The sequence below is a fragment of the Ceratotherium simum genome, chromosome 25, assembly GCF_057802395.1.
Source record: "Ceratotherium simum simum isolate JZ-2026a chromosome 25, ASM5780239v1, whole genome shotgun sequence".
Taxonomy (NCBI): Eukaryota; Metazoa; Chordata; class Mammalia; order Perissodactyla; family Rhinocerotidae; genus Ceratotherium; species Ceratotherium simum.
The window spans coordinates 21,701,897-21,727,087 of NC_141924.1; the positions used below are offsets into that span (position 1 = coordinate 21,701,897).

Below are 25,191 nucleotides of genomic sequence, written 5' to 3' on the forward strand. Positions count from 1 at the left end.
ACTATAGTTGAGGGGAGGCATATATAAAATTGTGTGGTGTACAAAATTATGGAGGAAGGCACACTATTTAAAAACCCTCCCAGAGACCAGGGGCAAATGCTTCCTTTCAGAAAAAGGAGCCTCAAATCTCTGCTGTGGAGAGGGAATTCTCACCCATTAGAGGAAAATATATCATCTACTTGAAAAGCTCCACCTGACCCTTTTTGCTCTGAAGCAAGAACTTTTTCCCTAAGGATGCCAAAGGGCACGTATGTTTTGTTTGGTCCACATAATGTTTTTTGTTATTTTTAATTGTGGTCCACAATTTTTCTTTTTAAAGAAAAACTGATTTCTTCACCATAATCCGTGACTCTGATTATTCCTTACCATAATCTCCACCACTGGAGGCCAACTCACTCATAAAATAGGTGCTTGAATTGTTAACACCTGACATTTTAATTATGTTAAATAATTCCATTTGTAATACATATTTAAGTTCACTAAAAGAAACCCTACATTGAATTTTCAGATATTTTGAATAATCACCCCCTACTTCTTAAATTTAGATTGTTTTGGAGCCCTAAAAATATTTATAGTGGATAACACATTAAAGGAAATTATTCTGATTTTCAAGGACCTTTTAGAATATTGCCTGAAAAACTTTCAAGGATTAAGATTTACATCTCACCACTATTTAAAGAATGGAAGACTTGAATGGACCACAAATGGATATTAAGTTATTAATTTACTCCAGAAAAAGTACAATACTATAGAACCTAGTTTATTATAAAGGATCATCAGATGCATCTCAGTGGTCCACGCACAGAACAGATACAGTTTTTTAATGCCTAAATCTAACAAAAAGTGTGCGATTATTGACATTATCAAAAGATTCACTGCAGGGTTTCTTTTAGTGTACTTTAATGTGTGTTTATATATCACTAACAATTTGGTGAAGGCCAGTGAGGTCCAGAGGTAGAGAAAAATACAGCAAAATTGTTCAGAACCACCAGTAGTTGAAGACAAACCATAAAGATAATGTCTCAATAAAATAAAAAATTTAATGCTTCCCTTATCCACTTTTGTGATTAAGGTATTACCAACAATGATTTTCTTTTCCTCAGATGGCTAAAGCTTCTCTCTCTCACTTTTTTTTTTGGTGAGAAAGAGTCACCCTGAGCTAACATCTGTTGCCAATCTTCCTCTTTTTTCCGCTTGAGGAAGATTAGCCCTGAGCTAACACCTGTGCCTATCTTCCTCTATTTTGTATGTGAGTCACTGCCACAGCGTGGCTGACAAGTGGTATAGGTCCATGCCTGGGATCTGAACCCATGAACCCTGGACCACCAAAGCAGAGTGCGCTGAATTTAACCACTATGCCACGGGGCTGGCCCCTAAAGCTTCTCCCTTAAGCACCATAATTCTATATTTTATAATTATTTTGGATAGAAATTAATATATGTATTATCCATATCACTTTCATAAGCAGGATGTCATCAATGAAAATTTAATTTTTGCTTGATGAGAGTCATCCTTAACATAAATTACGCACTATCCTCAAGGGCCATAGAGATATATATGGTTGCTTACTTCGAGCACAAAATGGTCCCAGAATCCTGTACATGGTAGTATTGTCTGTTCTGTTTTGTTTCCTCAATCTTAGCTGACAGTTCTTGATGCAATAAGTGCCCACCTTTGCTAACATTAACTCTATCTAATTTACCTATTACCTGCTATAAGCCTGGAATAATTTCAACAAGCTTGATTAAGTAAAAGTCAGATACTAATAAGTGTTTGTAGTCCTTTGGGCAGAGTGAAGTGATTTTTGACATCTTTATACTGTTTTTTTGGGGGGAGAAATATAGTTATCTTTAAAGTACACAGTTGTGTTTTTAAGGATTTAAGTTGTTGAAAGCCTGATCTGCAGATATGTGGGCCATTTCTACACACAATAAAAAACAATTCACAGCTTAAAAGAAGTAATTTTAAATGTTCAGAAACATTTACTTATAGACTAGATAGTGAGGCCACCTTGTATCTCACTGAAATGACTCTTAAGCATAGTGTTATCCAACATCTGTTAAAAATAAATAAAAACCTTAGCAGAAAAGAACTTACCATTGCTATCCACAGAACAACATATTCGTCTACAAAATTATTAAAGTACTGGTCTAAAAATAAAAGACCTGGGCCAAAAAAGACAGTGTCTTGAAGATACAGTTCACTTTTGGTCATGTGAGCTATCTATAAAAAAGAATAAAAAAATACTTTCATTATTAAATTTTAAATGTTTTAGCTTTTATTTTTAGGACAGAATTTATTGTAACTTTAATTCACTATTAAGACAAATAAGGATAAAGAGGTCATTTAATCTCACATTTGATATGGGAATACTGAATCTAAAACTTCTCAAATTCATAACTGGGTAGCTTATTAAAGCTTCCAGTATTTAAATTCCTTGATATCAGAAAGTTATAATTGATAATTACAGCTAAACAAATAATTAAAAGGACTTACTATAAAGTAAGAATCTCCCTGCATATAACATTAATTCATTCCCAGTTTTACTTGGAGCACAAACAGCTAACTATTTATTATGATGATAACACCATAAAAAACCTACCCATTGTATGAAATAGTTTCCAGCTTGGTGTTTAAGGACCAAGTACATTATTTATACCATGAATTATAAACTAAAAGAATTTCTTACCACCAATTTTTGTGAGACTTTAGCAAAGACACATCCAAACATTAGGGTATAAAGACAAGGATGCTTTTCGAACACATTAGTTGCTGACTTTTTATAGATCATTATTGCCAGTATAATAATTATTCCTATGTGGAGTCCAGGTGACAAGACACTGGTGCCCTAAGGATAAAGCAGAAAATCAGCATCACATTTTAAGATTGCATTTATTACAATGCAAACATTTTCTGAGCATCTATTTTGTGCTAGGAACTAGAGACCTAAAGAAGAGTATGATGTAGTGTATGGTCTAAAGGAGTATATAGACCTTAGCTTTGCTTTTCAAACGTCCACAGAACCCTAGGGTTACACAGAGGTAATACAGTGTCACAGATATTTGATTCCAATTTTATATATACACCCATCTTAAACTAATAACCACTAAAAATAACAATATGATTTATTCTAGCTATACCAAATTTTACCATGCTGAAGGCTATCAACACTTGGATTCCCAAGTTAACATATCTTTGTGCAGATACTGAAATAAAGCTTAACCTGCCAATTGTACAAAATATCTTAATCACTGATTAGGAAGAGTTTAATTCTGCCCTGGTCTCTCTCTATACAAACACCCTCCCCCCCTTTTTTTTTGCATTTAAACTGCAAATGCCGTCTTATGTAACACTGTACAACCCGACCATTACATTTTTATCTACGTGAAGCAGGATTCTCTCAGCACTGCTTATTCTAAACAAAGTATTGAAATAAATTTGGTATAAAGACTTATTAAATCTATAGCCACCAATTTAAATGTGTTCATTAAAACAGCCTTATTCTTGAGTTTACATGTTATAAATGAGAACTTAATATAAAATTACACTAATAATACTATAAATACTATAAAATCATACATGTAATAAAACACTATGTATACTACACAGTAATAAATTATAAAAATTTAGACTAATATAATAGTGCTTTTATGTATATTATGGTTCTGTAGATTTTATTCAAGAAAATCTGTTGCAAAAAAGTTGGAAAACCACCAGTTGAAGAGTTTAAATCAACTACTTCTTAGCCATAGTGTTTGATTTCTTATCTTCCTTCAAACATGTAATCAATTATTTCTTAGTAAAATATTCTCTAAAGTGACATTGATCCTCACTAAATCTTATTTTCTTTAGTGTAACTCGTGTTCCAGGCAGTGCTCTATTTTATCATCCATGGTCAAGCAATAAGTATTCCTAAGCACCCTATGCAGAGTACTGTACTGAGGTCAAGTGAGAAAATACCTCAAAAAATGACAGTTTTTCCAAATATATCAGAACTTATGTATCTAAATGAGTTTTATACTTTGCTTTTGAACTATATATATAAAATTTATTCATAAAGATTGACAATTTATGAATTATGCGGATTCCTTTGAAATTGTCTTGAGAGCCAAATTTATATGTTTTCTTAAGAGAATGAGACTATTTTTTTACTAAAAATGCTATATTTCATGTTTATTACTCCTTTTATTTATTAGACCTGGCTCCAAATGACTTTGATTTTCTTTCAAAATCAAATCCACCCTTAAAGGACAGAAATTTTGAACTACAGCACCAAAGAAATTAGAGAAAATGAGCTGTGGCTTAAAGCAATTCTAAAAAGGCATTCCAACAACATTTTGATAGAAGATGGCATCACTGGAGTAAGTACTTATCGTACTTACTTGAAGATGACAATTTGTTTTTTAAAAACACAGATATTATGTTATATTTGTTTAAATACTAGGCAGGGGGGTGGCCTGGTGGTGCAGTGGTTAAGTGCATGCACTCCCCTTCGGCGGCCTGGAGTCCGCAGGTTCGGATCCCAGGCGCGCACTGATGAACCGCTTGTCAAGCCATGCTGTGGCAGCGTCCCATATAAAATAGAGGACGATGGGCACAGATGTTAGCCCAGGGCCAATCTTCCTCAGCAAAAAAGAGGAGGATTGGCAATAGATGTTAGCTCAGGACTAGTCTTCCTCACACACACACACACACACACACACACACACAAAACTTGGCAGGAATTCTGATTCCCAAATAAAAGTATTGAAGAAGTTTTAAAAAACAAATATGAATAAATACAAAAGTATTACAGCATGAGCAAGTGTCAAGTATACAAACATAAGGTTTACCCACTCAAGAATTAAGGTCAAAAATTTTACCTTTTAAAATATTAGAATAGTTTTTTAAAACATATTTCAGTGAACTTTCAATGAAATTTACCTCATGAGTAATAAATCGCCCCATATGTGAAACCATGATGTTTGGCAGCTTTCCTGCCATTCAGTCAGGAACTCATTCCCTTCTCCTGCTCTCCCCTATTAGTGCAAGGCACAACATGCAAGAAAACAAATGGCAACTCTTAATTATGTACAGTAATGAAACAGTGGATGATTAAATGGAATGTCAGAAAAGTCTACTCAGAGAAAGGCTGTAGAGAGAGGGAAAAATGCTTTCTCATCAGTCTAAACTGTTTTTAAAATGCTTTTGTATTATGTGCCTAAAAAGAATTCTTTAAGATACTTAGTTCCCTTCCCCATTCTTGAACTTTTTTTTAGTATCTCTGTAGCTGGTGATAAGAAAATTTATCATAAAATTAATACTAAATGATGATGAAATTAATGTCTTACTGCTATAGTAGATCCATTCTTGCCAACACCACCATGGAGGATAACATGGAAATAATTCGAACAGGAAAATATTGCTCCACCTACTACTCCAAGAACTGGAAAGATCTTCAACTTTATTTCTAGAATGGGTATCTTTAGGGAGAGAGGAAAGAAACAAATAATTAAGGAAACAGAATTTCTTTTCCTACTAAATAGTAAAGAAACATTATTATGTGGCCCTGTACAATATCCTTTTTCTTAAAATCAAACCTTAACTTCTGGAATGTAGCCTGAAGTGGTAATTTTTCTTTTAATGGTTTTATTCATTAAGTGAAAAATGAATCCACCAAATTCAGTGAAGTCTACTTACATAAGTGTGATGAAATATTTAATTTCACAAGTCTTCATCTGACTTAAAGGAAACATGAAAAAGGATATTTCACTTGAATTCAGTACCTCTAAAAGGCAGCATCACAGCAAAGTCAGACACCATGATCTGCACCATGAATGTGACAAATATCACGATGTGTGTGCATGCAAAAATTGTGTGTCGTTAATATCCAGGATTAAATTTCTAGCAGTATATTTACCTGTTGGTCAACTGCTGTTCAAGAAAACTTCCAAAGGCAGCAAAGGATTTAAAAAACAGTAACAATGAATTGCCAAAAGCTGTAGGCTATTGTGGTTTGAAAACAGACTTTGAAATACTGTACCAAAATTGGTGGAAACTACAGATTAACAATTAAATTTAGAAAATCTACATCTAAAATAAGTATTCTTGTTGGCGAGAAGAACAGGTGTACTTTCTTCCTATGGTATTGCCAAAACATTGAATGAAATGATTTTAAGATTAAATTCTTCCCCATTATAACTAACTCAGAATTCCAAATTTAAGACAACCACATCTGACTTAATGACCAGAGTTGCCTAACTGCCTCTAGGTCCACATTCACCTTCTTATGGGTACTAGCTGAGCAGCTACCATAAAAGACACATTGCATCCTTCTAGCATATTTTAGAGGCCTACAGTATCATATCCTTGATTCTATTATTTATTCTTACATGATGAGAAGGAATATGAATGTCTCGGGGAATGTACCACTACTTAAAAATTGCTCAAAGTCTATTTCTGAGCCTAGTGATTTGAACTGTAACTGGCAATTCTGAAACTAAATGCCACAGAGAAGTCTCTTACTACTTTTTTAATAGACTTAATTTTTAGAGCAATTTTAGGTTCACAGCAAAATTGCATGGAAAGTACATAGAGTTCCTATACACTCCCTGCCCTCCCCCCCCAGACAGCCTCCCCCACTATCAACATCCTCCACCAGAGTGGTACATCTGTTACAATCCATGGACCTACATTGACACATCATTATCACCCAAAGGCCACAGTTTATATATATTAGGGTTCACTCTTGGTGGTGTATATTCTATGAGTTTGGACAAATGCACAATGACAGGTATTCATCATTATAGTATCATACAGAATAATTTCACTGCCCTAAAAATTCTCTGTACTGTGTCTATTTATCCCTCCTTCTCCCCATCCTCTGGCAATCACTGATCTTTTCACTGTCTTCATCGTTTTGCCTTTTCCAGAATGTCATATAGTTGGAATTATACAATATGTAGCCTTTTTGGATTGGATTCTTTCACTAAGTAATATGCATTTAAGGTTCCTCCATGTCTTTTCATGGCTTGACAGTTCTTTCTTTTTAACACTAAATAATATTCCATTGCCTGGATGTACCATGGTTTATTTATCCACATACCTACTGAAGGACATCTTGGTCGCTTCCAAGTTTTGGCAATTATGAACAAAGCTGCTATAAACATCTGTGCTCCTGTTTTTGTGTGGACGTAAGCTTTCAACTTATTTGGGTAAATACCAAGGAGCACGGTTGCTGCAGCAGTGGTAAGAGTACGTTTAATTTTGTCTCTCTTACTATTTTTACCAAAGGTATATAGCTTAGTGATTACAAACAGAGTCTGGAATCAGTCTACTTAATTCCTAGCTCCAGCACTTACTAGCTGTGTGTCCTTGGACAAATTACTTAATCATTCTGAGACATGTATAGAACAGAATAATAATAGTATCGATTTCACAGGACTGTTCTGAGGGTCAGATGAAACAGTGATAGTAAAATGTTTAGGAACATAATAAACATTGAATAAATGTTAGTTGTTGGCTACTGATATTATCCTTATTATTCTTAATCCATGGGCATGAGGCTGTGAGGCAGCCAGGGTTGTGGACTCAAGTTACACAATAATAGTTTCTTCATAAATTTTCTTCCTATGCAAAGGATGAATTTATGACAGTGGCCTGAGAGTCAACTTTTATCAAAATACAAGGTCACCCACCAATCAGAAAATAAAAACACTCCTTAATATGGGAAACTATACCTCACAGATTATACAAAATACAAATTAGCAACTTTTCTTTCCTAATATTGAGGGACAAGTTTCAAACATAAAATGTTTTACTGAATTTACTTTTTTAAATATCTATTTTATGAGATGAATTTTGGCCTGGAAAAGGTAGTTCAACTCGTGTGTTTAATTTTGTATTAGGGAAATGGGGTCATTTTCATCTATATGGTAATATGTTCACACATAGGGGAATATGCCATAATAAGGTATATTGGATAGTAAAGTTATAAAATGAAGGAAAAAGGTTAAGAAGTGGAATGAATAATAAATACAATGCCAAGGATTTCTGAAGAAAATTAACAATGTGATATTTTTTCCTAAATATTTAAAAAGTACTTAAATATAAATTTAAATACTCCGATTTACCGTATAGTCCCACATGGTTGCTCCTCCAAATGCAGACAACACAAAAATGATCACTAAAGCTATCTGAATTTCAGTCACATCCACTCTAAAGAGGAAGGACAAAGAATAGAAAAGATGTTTGTAAATAAAATTCCTGAATATGAAGGTTAGTTAACCATCTATTAAATATCAAAGATGTAAATATCTCGATAGGCTTATTTTTACCTTTAGTTCCATCACTGAATTATCAGTTGACTACACTGTTAAGTGAAAAAACCTACAGAACAGCATGCACTCACATATAGGTAAACCGTATATGCACAAGGAAAAAAACTTGTATAGCATATATAAAATTGTTAATAGCAGTTATCATTGAGATTACAGAAGGCTTTTACTTTCTACCTTATGTACTTCTGTAAAGTTTGAATTTTTTTATAACAATTATATATTATTCTTGTAATCAGGAAAAATCATAAAATAAAAACAACCAGATGATTTATGGCAAATTCTTAAACACTCCCAAGTCAATTTCACTTAAAAAGTAGGGAAAATTCCAACAGCTTTCCTTATTAAGTTACTAATAGTCACTATAGCTTTTTGGTTTCTACAGACACTTTTCCTTTAATATATAAACATGCTTAAATTTCTGTCATAAAACCACTAAACTAACCAAATCAGTCTCTAATCTGCATCCCTCTGAAGCTATCCACTCCTCTCTCATTTGCTCCATAAGCTGTTTAACTGACAACTACATTTGTGATTTCCTCCTCTCTTCATATTTGCTCCTTAATCTACTGTAGTCTGGTTTTTGGCCCCATTCTACTAAAATTGTTTACGGTAAACAGTGACTTTCAATTTGTCTAATCTAAGGGATACATTTCAGTTATGATCTTGCATAACTTCTCTGCAATATTTAAAATGCTGATCACTACCTTTCTTTTTTTTGTTTTTTTTTGTGAGGAAGATCGGCCCTGAGCTAACATCTGCCAATCCTCCTCTTTTTGCCGAGGAAGACTGGCCCTGGGCTAACATCCGTGCCCATCTTCCTCCACTTTATATGGCACGCCGCCACAGCATGGCTCGACAAGCAGTGTGTCGGTGCACACCCGGCATACAAACCGGCGAACCCCGGGCCACCGTAGCGGAGCATGTGCACTTAACCGCTTGGCCCACTGGGCTGGCCCCACTCCCTCTTTCTTGAGATGCTTTGCTCTGTTTTTACTTATTTCATGCTCTCTCTCGATTCTCCTGCCTTGCTGGAAGCTCTTTTCAGGCTCCTACCTAGACTGCTTTCTCCACATCTTCAATGCGTCTGTTTCCAGAATTCCATCTTTTCTCCTTTTAGACTCTCTGAACAATTTTATCTATACTTAAGACTACCATCTATATGCTAATGACCTCTAAATGCACATCTCCAAATTCACATCTTTGTTTCTGAGCTCCAGATTTTTGTATCTGTCTACCTACTTTACATCTCCTCTTGGATGCCCCGGAGTCTTTAGATGCTAGAGGAATACCTATTGCTCTGCAAATATAAGAAATGCAGGGATTAGATGATAAAATAAAATCAGATATGGAAGAAAAGACTTCTCAACTGAGTTATTTTGGGGGCATTTAGGAAGAAAAGGTGAACTGAACATTAACCCACAAATAAAAGGAAAATATGAATCCAGTATTTGTAAGATCAGTGGCAGGTAAACCAAGGCCTCCAGGCTGCATGGAGAAATAGTCAAGTTAGTTGAAAAACGTAAACATAATAATATAATGTATGGTACTTTGTGGAGAAAAAGGGGGAAAGGTACTAACATTTACTGAGCATCTATTATGAGTCTTATGAACTATAAATTATTCCTATTTTTTGAAGAGGGAAATTGAAATGATTTTTCCATGCCTGTATTGGAACATCTGGATACTGCTATAGGAAAATGACTTCAGAGCCAACACTCTTCCTACTACACTTATGATTCATTATTAGAGTTTTGCACTCTTTTTTCCAGTAATAATGGTAGAATTACACTGTTATCCATAATTTTCCCAGGATATGACTAGTGACCAGAAGCAACTAGGAAAGCTGATAGAGATTATAGAACAAACTTTCTCTCAATGAACTAAAATGACACATGTGGGGATTGAGCTAGGAACCTTGGTTTCACATATGCATCATTCACACCACTGATTTTAAACTAAACTCAAAGCTTCATTCTCTCTCTCTCTGCCTTTTAAGGATAAACTAAATAAGTAACAATTCTTGAGTCTGGAAAAAAGAAAGCTGAAAAGATATGATAAAAAGGGTGGAATCACAAAATCCTCAAATACTTGAACTATGAAGAGAGAGTTGAAGCTTGAATGATATATTAGACAAACAAAAGAATATTCTGTATAGCAATTTACAAACTTAGAGAACTCGTTAATGGATCCAAGTTTTTAAAAACTGGATCTAAAAAAACTTCAAAAAAGATGGATATTGGGGATATGGTGCAGATATATCCTTAACTCCCAAACTGTTATCACGGAGGACAATCTATAATAGTGCTGTTCAAAGTGTGGTCCAGGGTCTGCTACCAGTCAGTAATGAGATAAGTATAGAAAATGAGAGTAAGCATTTAGGCACTTTATGGTAATCTGATAGAATAATTTTGTATCTGTTGAGTTGAATGAAATATTGGGGACTGTATTTTATAAGTCTGTTTTTTGTTTTTTATTTTTTTAATTGCATGTTATTAGTCCACAATGGATTGCAGGGGGCAGTGGGGGAGAAACTAGTCCTTTACCACAAATTTTTTGAGAAATGGACCTAATACCATATAGAAATTTTCATGCTTTTGAAAGAAAAGAAAATTAATACCGAGCCTAAATATTCACATGTAAATAACAAAATACCACACAATACAAGTTAACACTGGACTTGGTTTAGATTTTAAAATTAAGCTTTAAGCATTGTGTGCTCTACTGAACTACACAAGACCCTTGCTACATGGGAGCAAACATGCTATGAATAAGATATGCCTCATCTCACATGGCAAGCATTAATATAGGGACAGATTTTATCCGTAATCCTATAAATTATTCCACTAACTGTACTAAGGAAAATACTAATGAATGTGTCACTGATTAACTAAAAAAAAAGTCTTTAATCAACAGTTGAAAATTATAGTTAAAAACAGTTATTAATGTTTTGTGGTTTAAATGATCTAATTCAAGGTAACAAATTCATATTTGTACTGAAATCTACATATTTCCAAGAGATAAAACATATAACAATGAAAATATCCACAAGTAAAATAGAATAGTATTTCCATTTCTGTTTTATGAAACAATATAGAACAGTATTTTTACATTCATAAGAAAAATAGAATAGTATTTAGTCACTCTCTTTCTCCTCTGCTTAATTTTTCTTCATACAATTAGAAGAGGCAATCTGCCAAGGACCCTGAGCATCCGTGCACACTCTTGCTGGGTGTGCCAAGAATGCACGATCCTGAGCACTCTTTTCCTGGGGCCATTTCTCAGAGTTGTATACACAGGGGGCAAACTTGAAGGATGAGGTTATATCTCCCCCTAGGGAGCAGGCTTGCTTATTATAAAAGCAACAGATTCCTCAGTGTTCCTCTCCCATAAAGCAATCCACTCTACGTGTAGGCATTCACCTAGTCTCACCTGTGTGGCCCCCATGGGACTTGGGGGTTGGGGCACTCGAACCTGGCATGAACATGAACCTCTGGCTACTGCTTTTGTCCTGAATAATAAAGTTGTCCTCTGCCTCTCACCCAGGAGTTTTGTGTCTTCTGCCAGCATCCGTGAAACATTAACAGGCTTGCTTGGTAGCTTGTAAGCAGGGTAAAATCCCACACTCTTTACAGTTCTTGAGAGAGCACTTCCCACTACCTAACATATTAGATGCAGTATTCACCTGTTTAGCTCGCTTTATTATCTGTCTCCCATATTAGACTGTAAACTCCAAAGGGGCAGGGATTTTTGTCTGTTTAGTTTACTCTTACTACCTTAGCACCCTAACAGGGCCTGGCATATACTGGATGCTCAATAAATATTTGTATAAATATTGCAAAAACATTTATTCAAATTCATTGTATAAATATTACATCAGTATTCAATAAAATCACTCAATAAATTATATTGACCTTCCATCCTCAAATTTATTTTAACTCAATTTCTTCTGTATGTTTATTTCCTTATGAAATCAGTTCCTTATCAGTAACTTACTATTAATACATTAGACATATGATTTTCTTTTAGTAAGAGTTACTTTTTAATGTCATTCATGAGAAAGTAAACATACAAAAGAGACTGAATTAAAACAAAAAGAGCATGGCATGACAATGCTAACTTTATTACTGAGTACTTCTGTTCTCCAGATTCTGTACTAAGTCCTTTATATACACTATTATTTAATCTTCACAATTCTTTAACATATTTTGATTATTCCCATTTTACAGATGAAGAAACTGAGGTTAAATAACTTATTTCTGGTCAAACAACTGGTATGTTACAGCCAGAATTTGATTGTACCCAGTCTGATTCTAGAGCCTGTGCTTTTAACTAGTATACTAAAGCAGAATCAATACTGACTAATAAATAACTTGAAGGGCTATGAAAATTGGAAAAAAATAAGTAGCAAAATGTAGTAACATTATTAAAACCTTAAGCTTTTGAGCCCAATTACACAAACTCTCATTTGGCATGTTTTTCATTCAGTTTTTTAGAAAGAGAAAAACTACATAAAACAGGCTTAAATCAAGAATATATTCATAAAACAAATTTCCACAGTATATTCTGAGATTGTTTGACCTGGTTTCATATATCTTTATTCCAATAATACAAATACTATAAAAATTAAACCTCTCAAAAATTGACAGATTTTCAGGAAATCCATCCTAACCAACAGACAATACTGACTCAGTTTGTACGCATTTCTAGAGGCTTGGCTGATGTCTTACATATGGATCCTTCTTGTAGTGTTAAGCTGGACCATCAATCTATCTTACTCAATGCTCCATGATATTTTGACTTTGGCAAAGTGAAAACGTATGCTGCTTAAGATCTCTGCCTTAGAGAGTTAGTATTTTAAATGGCTGACCCCCTGGGGGCACTGCAGGATCTCCTCCATTCCCTACATGCTTGGTGCTCAGCCACAGTAGCCATTTCCCTAACATTCTGAGTTCTTTGCTCCTGCTTCTGCCTAGAGTGCTTTTACCCCAATCTGTCTGGCATATTCCGTCCACAAATGACTCATCTTTGTATCTCCAGTTCTAGGCACAGTAGGCTCTCAATCAATAGCAAGTGAGTGTAAAATTTACAACTAGGCTAGGAATGTGAACTAACTCATTTCAGAAAGATTTTTAATGAAGTTAGAAGCCAAAAAAGTAAAGTCTAAGTCATTAAACAAAAACAACAATAATAATTAACCAGAACATTGCATTATTACATTATTTCAGTTTACCACAGCAAGTTCAGCAAATTAACTAAAATGCATTAGACTTTGCAAAGCTACTTGCTCTATTTTAGCATATCTTAATCTATAAATAGGTACAGATTCTTAATTTTACAGAGCTGCCTTGAATTTTTAGCCAGGCTTTTTGATCCTTGGGCTCTTGACCAGTAGGTAAGGAATCAACTAAAGACTCACATTTTCCATAAAAGCTTTCCTAAACTAATTCAGCCTACAATTACCTTTTCCTTACTTAGAATTTTTTCAGTGCTATGGAAACCTAAAGCAAGTCATTTTACACTTGGTTATAGACTGTATTAACAGCGTCACATAAGCATTATCTCATCCCTTTAATGCAGTGTAGTATATGGTTCTGAAAACAGGGATTTTAAAAAAATGCATTTTGTATCCTTCCGCAGCATCTAATCACATAGTACTGAGCAGCAGTGATTAAGAGTGTGGGGTTTGTAGTCAAATAGACTTGAGTTTTAATCCCAGCTCTACACTTGCTAGCAGGATAAGGAAGTTCCAGAACCTCTCTGCCTCATCTATACAGTGGAGGTGACACCCTTACGGGGTTCATGTGAGGAATAAATGAGATCATACATGTAAAGCACTTAGTACAGTGCCCGAAACATGCAAGTGCTCAATAGATGGTAGTTGCAATTATTCCATAATTTAGAATCAATGTGAAAAATTGCTAAGGCCTTCCCTCTGCTAAACGATCCATAATTTTGAGCTTCTCCTCTCATTTATCATTACGAGAGATTTCTTCCTCAGAGCTCCTGTTTCTGCTGCGCAGCAATAAAGTGGGGCTATAAAGAATCAGTAGACATGGGAAGCCAGAGCTGAGAATGAGCCAGTGGCAGATAGTTCTTAAAAGATCAGGCAGAGAGGGAGCCAATGGGAAACAGGAATAGAGAACAGAGTTCCTGCTTTGTGCACTATTTCCTGGTGTCTAAGAAAGAGGCATCAGAGCAGATGCATCCTCTAATGCTTAGCTCTAACATTTACAAGATGCTTTTACATTATCTTGCCAATTGTTTACCACAGCCGAGAGTCTCACAATTACCTGTTGTTGGTGACTGTTGTAAGGGGGTCCCCCTTGCTGGGCACATGAAGATTTGACCAAAAAAGACCTTTAGATTCCATATCTCATTATTTTATTATATAAGTCAAGTGCGTTTATTTAAGTACTGCATATCCTTTTTCTATATTATTCGGGTCCCTTATTTTTCTCTTTCTCCTGTCTAATGTAAACTTGGGCTAGTAAGTTGGAGAAGGGGAGAAAAAAATAGAATTATTATCAAATATGTAACTATTTATAAGATGCAGAATACCTAAGAGACTTAAATTAAGCTGTAGAATTTATGAATGCTCCAATAAATTAAAAGATAATTTAAATTCCTGATTGAAGCTTTGTCCCCCTTACTATGGATAAATGAAGTATGACAGTGTGAAAATTAATTCAATTATATTTTAAAATGTACAACTTAAAATACATACTTACTTTCCAAACCTCAGCACGCCTGAAACATAAGTCTGCCAATGAGCACAATAAAACATGAACATCCCAATAAAAGAGCAGAAAAACAACCAGTCAGGATGAGTTCCTAAGCGAACAGCAATTGAAGCTCCAACTGCCATAAATACTGAAAGAAACAAGGTTTAAGAACCATTAAGTATTAAAAATAATTAATGAAATAACTGCCAGGTACTGTTTAGAAATACAGAATTTTAAGGTATGTAATCTTGGTATTAAAACAGGTACACTAAACAAAATAAATTCTTGAACATAGTTTTAAAACATACTGTGCAAGTTTGCTCCCAAATGTACACCTATCCAAAAAACTGACCACTCAAACAGCTCAGTTCATTTTAGTTTTTAAGACACCATTCAAAAAAAAAAAGAAAACCACTACTAACTTACCTGTGGAAAGAGAGTCACAACCATGGTCAAAAAGTTCCCCTAAAGGAGAGCAAGAATTTGTTCTTCGGGCTTGTTTTCCATCAATAGCATCCAGTGACTGGTAGATAAAGAGTCCCAGTGCACATAAAAGGTATGTCCAGTATGGTGCCTAAAAATAAATGAAAATAATAAAGACCGTTAAGTGACAGTAAGCTAGCTTCTGTTTGAAAATAGCTCAACCTAAGCCAATCGACATATTTTCCTGTGTTCACACTTTATATTATCTCAATATATTATAAGGAACATTCATAATCGTCCTTCTACAGATGAGAATTAAATTGAGAAATCAAATGAATTGCTCGAAGTCATCTGGGTAGAGGGTCACAGAAGTCCATATTGTGAGAAGCACAAAGTTAAATGACCAAACAAGGATTAGGACCCTGATTTTGATTCCTAGTCCATGGCTCTTTTAAGATAATACTATTCACATATGGCACTAGATTTGAAATTATTCAGTAAGCCTTTGCTATGAAAAAAGACCTTAAAGACAAACTACAAACCCCTGCTTCCATTCATAATGGAGTATCAGGAAACTGAATTTACTCTCCCACCTCATATAAGTAGAAAAGCAACAAAATATAGGAAACAACAGTTTTCAGACTGCAGGCAGTACAGCACTGTGATCCCTGACAGAAGGGAAACAAATGAGGTGAGCCCTCTGCTCCAGCTTACGACCTACGGGCAACTTCTAGGCCACAGTACAGGAATGGGAAACCCAAACAGAGCCCAGAGTTCCTGCTGTGTTGAGGAGAAAGGTAGCAGAATTTGGGAGGTCAAGGCAGCTAGAATTTGTGGAGCAGAGCAGGGGAGAAGAGGGAGCTACAGAGGAGAGGGGCACAAGTTGTGGAGATCTACAGAAGGGTACCTTTGAGTCTTTGGCTGAGAACTGATCTGTGCCTCAATGAGACAAAACTACTAACCAAAGCCAGGGAAAACACCACTGGAAAGCGCAAGGCCACACAATTCTTGAAGCCCACACAAGTCGGGAATCGTTCACATTCCCACCAGGCACAGCTGAAAGACCTGGTATACCTAGGGCACTGGTAGAATTCTCAGAAGTGTATTACCTTAGCAGGGGGGATAAATTAGCCCTAGATTAAAGGCGTCTCTGGACAGCCCTAACAGACTTAAAATCCATCCTCAAAAGGGTCTGACTGATTCCAGGTAACTTAACTATAGCCAACACAAAGGACATCTTCAAAGAATTAAAAAACAAAAAAACATCTAGTACTCAAAAATGTAAAATTCACAATCTTTGGCATCCAATCAACAATTACTGGTCATTCAAAGAAGTAGCAGAATATGATCTACAACTAGGAGTAAAATCAATCAATATAATCAGACCCAAGAATGACAGAGATAATGGAATTAGCAGATGAGGACACTGAAAGTTATTATAAATATGCTTCATATATTCAAGAAGGTGGAGGAAAACATGAAAGACTCAAAAAAAACCTCTAGAAATGAAAAATACAATATTTAAAATGTAAAATATACTAAATGAACTTAACAGCATATTAGACACTACAGAAGAAAAGATCAGTGAACTGGCAGAGTACCAATGGAAACTATCCAGAATGAGGCACAGAAAGAAAAAAAGACTAAAAACAACTGAACTGGGCATCAGTGACCTGTGGGACAGCAGAAAGCAGTCTAACATGTATGTAATTAGAGTCTCAGAAGGAGAGGAGATAGCGTGGGACATAAAAAATATAAAAAGAAAGAAGGGCTAAAAAATTTCCAAATTTGATAAAATCTACAAATTCATATATCTGGGAAGCTCAACAAACTCCAAGCAGAATAAATATTTTTTAAAAACTCACCCAGGCATATCATAATCAAATTACTGAAAACTAGTAACAAAAAGAAAATTATAAAAGCAGCCAGAGAAAAGAAGACACATTACATACAGAAGCACAGATAACAATGACAAAGAAAAGAGTCAGTAAACTTGAAGATAGATCAATAGAAACAATCCAATGTGAACAAGAGAGAAAAAAAAATATTTTAAAACAACCATTCTTTTCTGTCAGCACTTTATAAATATATTCCACTTCCTCAGGGACCTGTGTGATGATAGCAATGGCCAACCCAGAATTCTATGTCTTAACGAGGAAGTAAAGCAAAATTTTTAAGAACTAGAGATTTGAAGTTAGATCTGTGTTTGAGTCCTTGGCTCTGTCATTTAACAGTCAGGTGACCTTGGATAAGTCATTTAAGCTTTGGTTACTTCATCTGTAAGATGTGAATAATACTTATATTGTATCTGATGAACAAATTCTCAGATAGCTCTTTACACAGAACTCAGCACAGAGTATGTGCTCAATGAGGTTAGCTATTCTCATTAAATTGTGTTTTGCATACTTTTAGTGACAAATATAATTTTAAAAATACCAACCTATGTCTGTATGGTTTATGTGGTAATTCTACAAATATCCAATCAAACTGTTATTCCATTCCTCAATCTTTCTAAGTAAATAGAAATTAAAGTTATTAAAATTTCTGGAATAACATAAAAAGTCATTTTCTTGTCATCTATTTTCCATCAAATACTATTACCCTAAATGATAAACTTCTGAGAGTAGTCATGTACCCGAGAGATAGTCCATTTTCCCCTTCTGTGCACAGCACCTTCTTATACTGAAAATGTGGAGCTTCGCAAGAAGCATTCCCAAAGATCCACATTAACAAAAGCTTAATTCTGACCTCTGGTCTGGGAGACTGGCTGCAAGCAAATCCAAAGCGCAAGGCATTAGTGAAAATCTACACTGAAATAAATCTGGTTATTCCTGGACACCACAGTTTGGGGTGGACTCTGCCCCTCATTTAGAAAAGGAAATGAAGACTGGTTCATTAGTTTAAAACTATTTCATTAGGATACTAGAGGAGTTAAGATTTAGAGTTTAAACAGGTAAAGAGGGACAAGGGGAATTTAAAAAGGGAAAACAGAGAGGATGCCCAGGCAGAAACCAAGGCAGAGGCCTGAAAGTGTAAGGCTTACTCAGGAGTCAGTGCCTAGATCCATGTTTCTGGAATAGAAGATCCACAGGTAATTATAAGAGATAAGATTGGAAAGATGATAATATTTCTTAAACAGTACAACAAAGAGCATTTTTTAATGCATTATTTTATTTGATACAGCAATCCATAGAGACAGGGCAGTTATTATCATGTTCTTTTTATTAAAGATGAAAGTAAAACTTAGGGAGGGGTAACAAAGTTACATCAACACGAGCAGCTAGACTGGGTCCAGGTCTTCTGACTCGCCCTGCGCTATGAGACCTGTCATGCCGCAGGCTACACACACTGGATGGAGCTCCTCACCTAGATTCTTACCCCACAGACCACCTATTCCTTCAAACCAGCTGAGAAGAGCTTTCCCGCTCACACAATGCAACTTCAAGTGCAGGGAGCCCTAGGAAATGGCTGCAGCCACGAGAGGCTTCCTTCCATTTAAACCCAGAAAGGCACACTGGTCCACCAGTACCTACTCCTTTTCCAGTCTTCCCAAGGCCTCAGGAGCCTGACCTATCTTCTTTTTTCCCTGCTGTCATCACTTCCATTCCCACCTGGAAGCTGTTACATAGTTGGCAAATTTTCCACTTCTTTTCTAACCTGTTATCTCTGCAAAACAGGTTTAGGATGAAAATCCACTTGGCCAGGCACAGTGGGACCCTTCCTTCCAGGAGTCTTCCCCAGAACAGCGTAATTACAGAAGTGACTCCTGGTGGAAAAAGGATCTACAGAGCCACCCCGACTCAATTCTAGTTTTCAGGTGAACTTATTTTCAAAAATTTTAAATGTAAGCATGAAAAAATCAGAATTGGATGATGAATTATAGAGTCTTAAGTGTCAAACTGACTTAAGTGGAGCCATTTTAAGATGGAGTCGAGTTGGAGGTGACTTTCCAGAGAAACTGCCTTGCACTCTTAAACCTTGGACTGGGCCAAAATGACAATTGTTTTATAAGCAATTGTTTGAGAAGTCAGCAAGGAGAATGGACATCCTGATCACAAAGACTGAGGATTGTGGACTTTCTGAAGATAGACTCAATAGTCAATCAATGTTTAGCCAAGACTAGCTCTCTGCCTCCAATTAAAATTCTTTGTAATACAACTTCCCTTCTTTGCCTTTAAAAGCCCCGGACTTTTACTCCCTAATGGGACACTGTTTGGGTTTCTACCTGAATCTCTGCTCCACGAATTGCAATTCTTTGATCCCAAATAAATGCTTTGCCTCTTAAACTAGTTTCTGTTTTTGAAGGTTGACATAAGCAATATATCAGAAGATTTCTATAGAAGAAACCTACTCCAAAAGGTAGAACTTCTCCAAGTCATATTAGATTCCTAATATTTAAAGTTTTTAATCATATAATTTTCATATCTACTGTATGCTTTAAGATCAGAATTTAACAATATATCATAGAAACCTTTCCAAGTCAAACATAAAGATCTACATCATTCTTTTAAATCACTGCATGGTATTCAATTATGTGGCTATATCACAATTTAAGTAATAGCTTCACTAATGATGAACTTTACATGATTTCAAGAAAATTATATAGGTTTATTCTAGAAAACAAAATAATTACTAAGAGTCAATCATAACTCCTAGTCATTAAAAAAAATTCCACGAATAAATTTAAATTATTTTTCAGTTACACCACCGAAAAAAAGCTGTATATAAGTAAGAATTTGGGAAATTTTACTTTTTCTAGTTACTTGAATTACAGAATGCTATTATTCATTATAGAGGTAGAGAAACCAGAGATCGGAACCAGATCATATGGCAATTGTTCTTGCTAAAAATAACTCTGGATCAGAGAGAACGCTCATATATAGATCAATTATTTATCCTGGGTATCATACCTCTTTTTATACGTGTGTTTGAATGAGCACACGCATCAGGAAAGGAAGAAAAGACAAGACTTAGAAAGTGATCAATGAGCACATCTCTGCTCATTGGACAAACTTCTTAGGTCTTCTGTAAATGAAATTGCTACACTAGATAGCCTCCAAGGCCCCATCTTCATATTAGAATATAATCCTTGCAAAGGTACGAGGCACGTTGTCTGTTTTTAAAATCCACTGTACCTCCGAGAGGAGCTAAATAACTAGATGATTAAAATCGACTAAAGATGTAAATGTTTCCTATCAGGTATGCCCTGGGTTTTTCTCGCAGGGTGGTTAGGAGTATGGCCTTTGGCCTCCACCTGCATCCAGATCCTTGCTTTGCCATTACCACCTAAGTGAATTGGATGAGTTACTTAACCTCTCAGTGCCTCAGTTTCCCTTTATAAAAAATGGGAATAATCACTGTTCCCTATCTCATTGTGAGAACTGAATTATTACATATTAAGTGTATAGAAAAGTGCCTGGCATATGGAAGGAACTGAGTAAACTTTAATTATTGTTATTGTTATTACTGATACTACATAAGATAATTTTAGGTGATTCATGGGTAAACTTTTCATTGTATCATTTATGTCTCTATGTTAACGTATTTTGGAAAAATTAATATATTTTAAAAAATAGCATAGCTATCAAATCTATGATTTTATAGATATTAAGGCTTAGAATGAGTCTAAGTCTTTAAAAAGGAGTAGATTTAAAGTTCATGTAAAGAAAAATAGTAAATAAAAATACTATAGGTAATACACAAAAGCAAAAATCTTCCCGAATTGAAATTTAGGAAATATTGGAACTATACAATGCCTATTTATATGAATTGTTATACTTAAAAAATACCTCTTTGCTTTAAATGGCCTCAGGTATGAGCTGACACATAGGCACAAGGTATTACATAACCAGTAACTATTGGGTCAGCTGGTAACAGGGAGATTTCAATTATTATTTCCATCATCCAAACATCAATTGACTTCTCTCTCCATAAAAATAGAAACTGCATTTATAAGAGGTAGAAAGAAAGGGTGATTCTAGTGATTTTTAAAAGAAAACTCATGTAGTTTCTAATAGACTGTGAGTCTGACACTGCTCTAACCCGTATTATGTCCCTGTGTTTACCGTCAGCCTATGGCTGACGGGCACTTCCTTGTTTACAGAGGGAGGGGTCCCACCTGAGGCCTTGAAAGGGTCCAGAGGCGGCTGGTGCTCAGGAAGGGTACAATCATTCTCATGCCAATCAGGAAGGGCCCTACGGGGCTTAGTGGTTTCAACCTGGACTTTTGGCCTCAGCTCTGGTTAGCGGCCAGCATTTGAGAGGAGCACACCCATTTTTAAGAAACAGTCAAGTTAAAGCCGGGGAAGGCAACCACGCACAACTGCAGTCCAGCCAGCACTTTAGGGCCAAAGAGGCTTTCTCACAACATTAGAAATCTGTAGTACTTTGAAAATCTGTAGTACTTCTCACTTTTTATATTTCACATGAATAGTCTTTTTTTTTTTAATCTCCTTTAGCGCTTACCGGAGTTCTTGTTGAAAATGCCAGCCTCTCACTGTGCTAAGGGGAACAGGAAGGGAGAGGGGACGAAGAGAATTCCCGGGGCCGGATCTGTCATCAGCATCAAGTGTATTGGTTGCTTTAACATATGTTCTGTAACTTCGCAAACTCCACGTGGTCGGAGCCTTATGCCCAGGTCAAATATACCAGGAGTGGGATTTAAAGCTCTTTCTATACACTGCAGTGCCATGTTTTATCCACATCTGAACCAGAATTCTAAAGGAGAAACAGCTTATTCCTTGGAAATCAAGTATAGGAAAGCCATAGGATCAAAGAGACAAATTCCAAAGCAAAACTACTTCCACATGATGAATAAATGACAAGCAGTAGGATATACTGGAGTATATGAGGAAGCCATCTGGTTTAAAACTAATTTGCCTGACTTTGTTTTTCCAAGAAGGCCTGATGTGGCTTGTTGGGCATCCAAGGTACATCTGCTTTAAACATTTACAATGTCTCAAAGACAAGAATGATGCCCTTAAAGATAGGGACATGGTTTCCCTCCACATCAGCATTTTTTTAAGGATAAGCATCTCTTCCTAGAAACTAAGGATTAATTGCTGATCTGCTGTGTTCGCCTTGTGACCACTGACCTGCTGTGCCAGCAAAGCAATCTTGTGACTGTTGCAAAAAGGACAGTCCTGTCATATGTGATGTATGTTCTTTGTTCCAAGACAGTATATAACCACTCTGTATACCCTACTTCTTTGGTGTGCTTCCCTCTTTGGGGAAGGAAGCCCCTGGGCTATAGTCCTCAGACCTGGTTCATATAAAAAACTCACCCCAATTTTGATTTATAGATTGACTATGGATTATTTGTGTCGACACATTACCTGCAGAAGCTCCTTCTAGACAGGGCTGGGACTAGCGTGAGGCAAGTGAGGTGCCTAGGCTGCAGAATTTAAGGAGGCATTTACTCTCAGGGTTGTGCATGTGCCTCCCTAAATTCTGAGGCCTGAGTGTCTGCTTGCCTCACTCTAGTCCCTGCCCTGTTTCTAGAGCTTTTACCTCCTGAAAGTTTGGAGTTTATATTTTGTTTTAGTAAGGGAGGCCACTCCCTTACAAGAGTCCTGCATTAATAAATGATGCCTGATACGTTACTGAGGTGGTTAAAAAAAAAAAGAAAAAAAGAGGGAGACAGGTGATTAAAGAAAAAGGAAATATACTAGATTTCAAAGAAACCAAACCTATAAAAAAAAAAATCTGAGTAGGAATCTATAGATTATTGCCTTTTCTTATTATTCCCCCAATAACTCTTTGTAATGCAAAGGCAACTATAATCTGAATTATTTAGACAGGGGATAAACCATTTCTTAAAGCCTTTCTGACTTCCTCAGATATACCTGATTTTTGGTTTAACTTTCTATCATCATAAACAAAAGAAATGTATCATTCAATGCCCTTGACTCCTAAGAGAGGAGAGAACAACAACATTTAATCTAATAAGCTTAAAGGAGAATGGAGCCACAGTTTACACCAGTCAAAAATAAGCATACGAAGGTTCTGTGGCAGAGAATGCTACTAGGCTGGAGCCTCAAGAACTAGATTTGAATCACTGGGTTTTCTCATATACAAATGTAGGAACTGCATTAAATAAACTCTGAGGTCCTTTCAAACCATACGAGTCTATGATTCTATTTTCAGCTTAGGCAGCCCAGGAATGGGGCCAAGGACTACACACAGAGTGGCATTCAGACAGAACTGCTTCATCAAGGTGAGGAGGAGATTAGGTTCTTGTTTTCTTTATTCACACTAATTCTTGCTTATTCTTGTTAAAATTACCCAGACCAAACAACTGATAAGTATTTGATCCAAGACCAGCAAAAACTGAATAAGGGTGGAAAAACATCATCTCCCAAGATTATACTTTGTTATTTCACTCATGCAGTCAATAATTTAGCAAATATTTACTAAGCATCTGCTTTCTGCAAGGCACTATGCTGTAGAGAATGTACAAATGGGCAATCACTGTCTGAACTTAAAATTGGGGAGGTTATACTGCTCAATAGGGGCACACATAACTAAAATAAAATGAAGAAGTTCCACAGGAGAGCTACAAAGCCCTGTGGTGGAAGCACAGGTTTCTGGCTTGGAATCCTGGTCTCCATTTAAAGCTATGCAGCCTGGAAGAGTTAATTTCCCTTCAGTTTCCTCATCAACAAAATGAAGATAATACTACTGCCTCTTCATAAGGTTGTTGAAAGAATTAAATGAGATAATAGTTAAAAGCAGCTTAAAATAATGCCTAGTACATAGTTGATAACTAAATGTTAGTTATTATTGTTATCATTATTGGAGTTTAGAGGAATAAGTGGTTGACTTGACTCCAGAGAAGGAAAGAAAATTTCAGAAGGAGGTAGTGTTAGAATTGGGTAGTGTTGAAAGATGGAAGTGGGCCAGGAGAAAGGAAGAGGAAGGAGAAAAGAGAGGGAGAGAAGTCCTTGCCATAGTAAGTAGTTCAATTTGGCTGGACTGGAAAGTTCCTTAACAGAAATGGTGGCATGAAATGCAGTTCAGGGCACTAGTGCAGAAGCTTAATATAAATAATTTAACTTTTTTCTATTAATTTCCCTTCATCCTCAGTCATGTCCTAGAAATTAACACAGTAGTTAAAAAATAGATCAAATATTATTACTATAGATAAAAGTAGCCAGCATTATGTCCTATATGGGTAGATAAGCCCGAGCATTGGAGTCCAAAAACCTTACGTGTTTTTCCTGACCCTTTCTGGAAGCCATCTGCCAAGTCTGAAAAAGCACTAAGAATTCTTAAGTCTAAGAAACACAAAACAAGTTCCAAGCCAGGTAAAGTCACTTAACCCTCTGGGCCTCAATTTCCTCTTAATAAAAAATATATACTGGGGCCGGCCCGGTGGCGCAATGGGTTGGGTGCGCGTGCTCCGCTGCGGCAGCCCGGGGTTCGCCGGTTCGGATCCCGGGCGCGCACTGACGCACTGCTTGGCAGGCCATGCTGTGGTGGTGTCCCATATAAAGTGGAGGAAGATGGGCACGGATGTTAGCCCAGGGCCAGTCTTCCTCAGCAAAAAAAGAGGAGGATTGGCAGATGTTAGCACAGGGCTGATCTCACACACACAAAAATATGTAGTACTATTACTTCCGGGTGGATGGATAGAGGAAACACTAAAATGGTGGGAAGGCCATTCCAGGAATGGAAAAAACTCGCCAACCTCTTTGGGTTGATAGAAGACACAAACACAACAATGGAAG

At 36.1% G+C, this 25,191-nt stretch overlaps 1 protein-coding gene across 2 annotated transcripts in view; it reads right to left on the reverse strand.

Annotated features, from left to right (window-relative positions):
- Positions 1-25,191, reverse strand: part of CHPT1 (choline phosphotransferase 1) — a 31,874-nt gene that overhangs the window by 3,774 nt on the left and 2,909 nt on the right. For both annotated transcript variants that reach the window (XR_015556374.1, XM_087449042.1), the window contains exons 2-7: positions 15,467-15,614; positions 15,047-15,188; positions 8,112-8,196; positions 5,331-5,462; positions 2,690-2,848; positions 2,098-2,223 (exon numbers count right to left, since the gene is read on the reverse strand). Coding sequence is in view for 1 of the 2 variants with exons in the window: in XM_087449042.1 (XP_087305168.1) it covers positions 2,098-2,223; positions 2,690-2,848; positions 5,331-5,462; positions 8,112-8,196; positions 15,047-15,188; positions 15,467-15,614 (792 nt within the window). In the remaining variant the exon portion in view is untranslated. The remainder of the gene's footprint in view (positions 1-2,097; positions 2,224-2,689; positions 2,849-5,330; positions 5,463-8,111; positions 8,197-15,046; positions 15,189-15,466; positions 15,615-25,191) is intronic.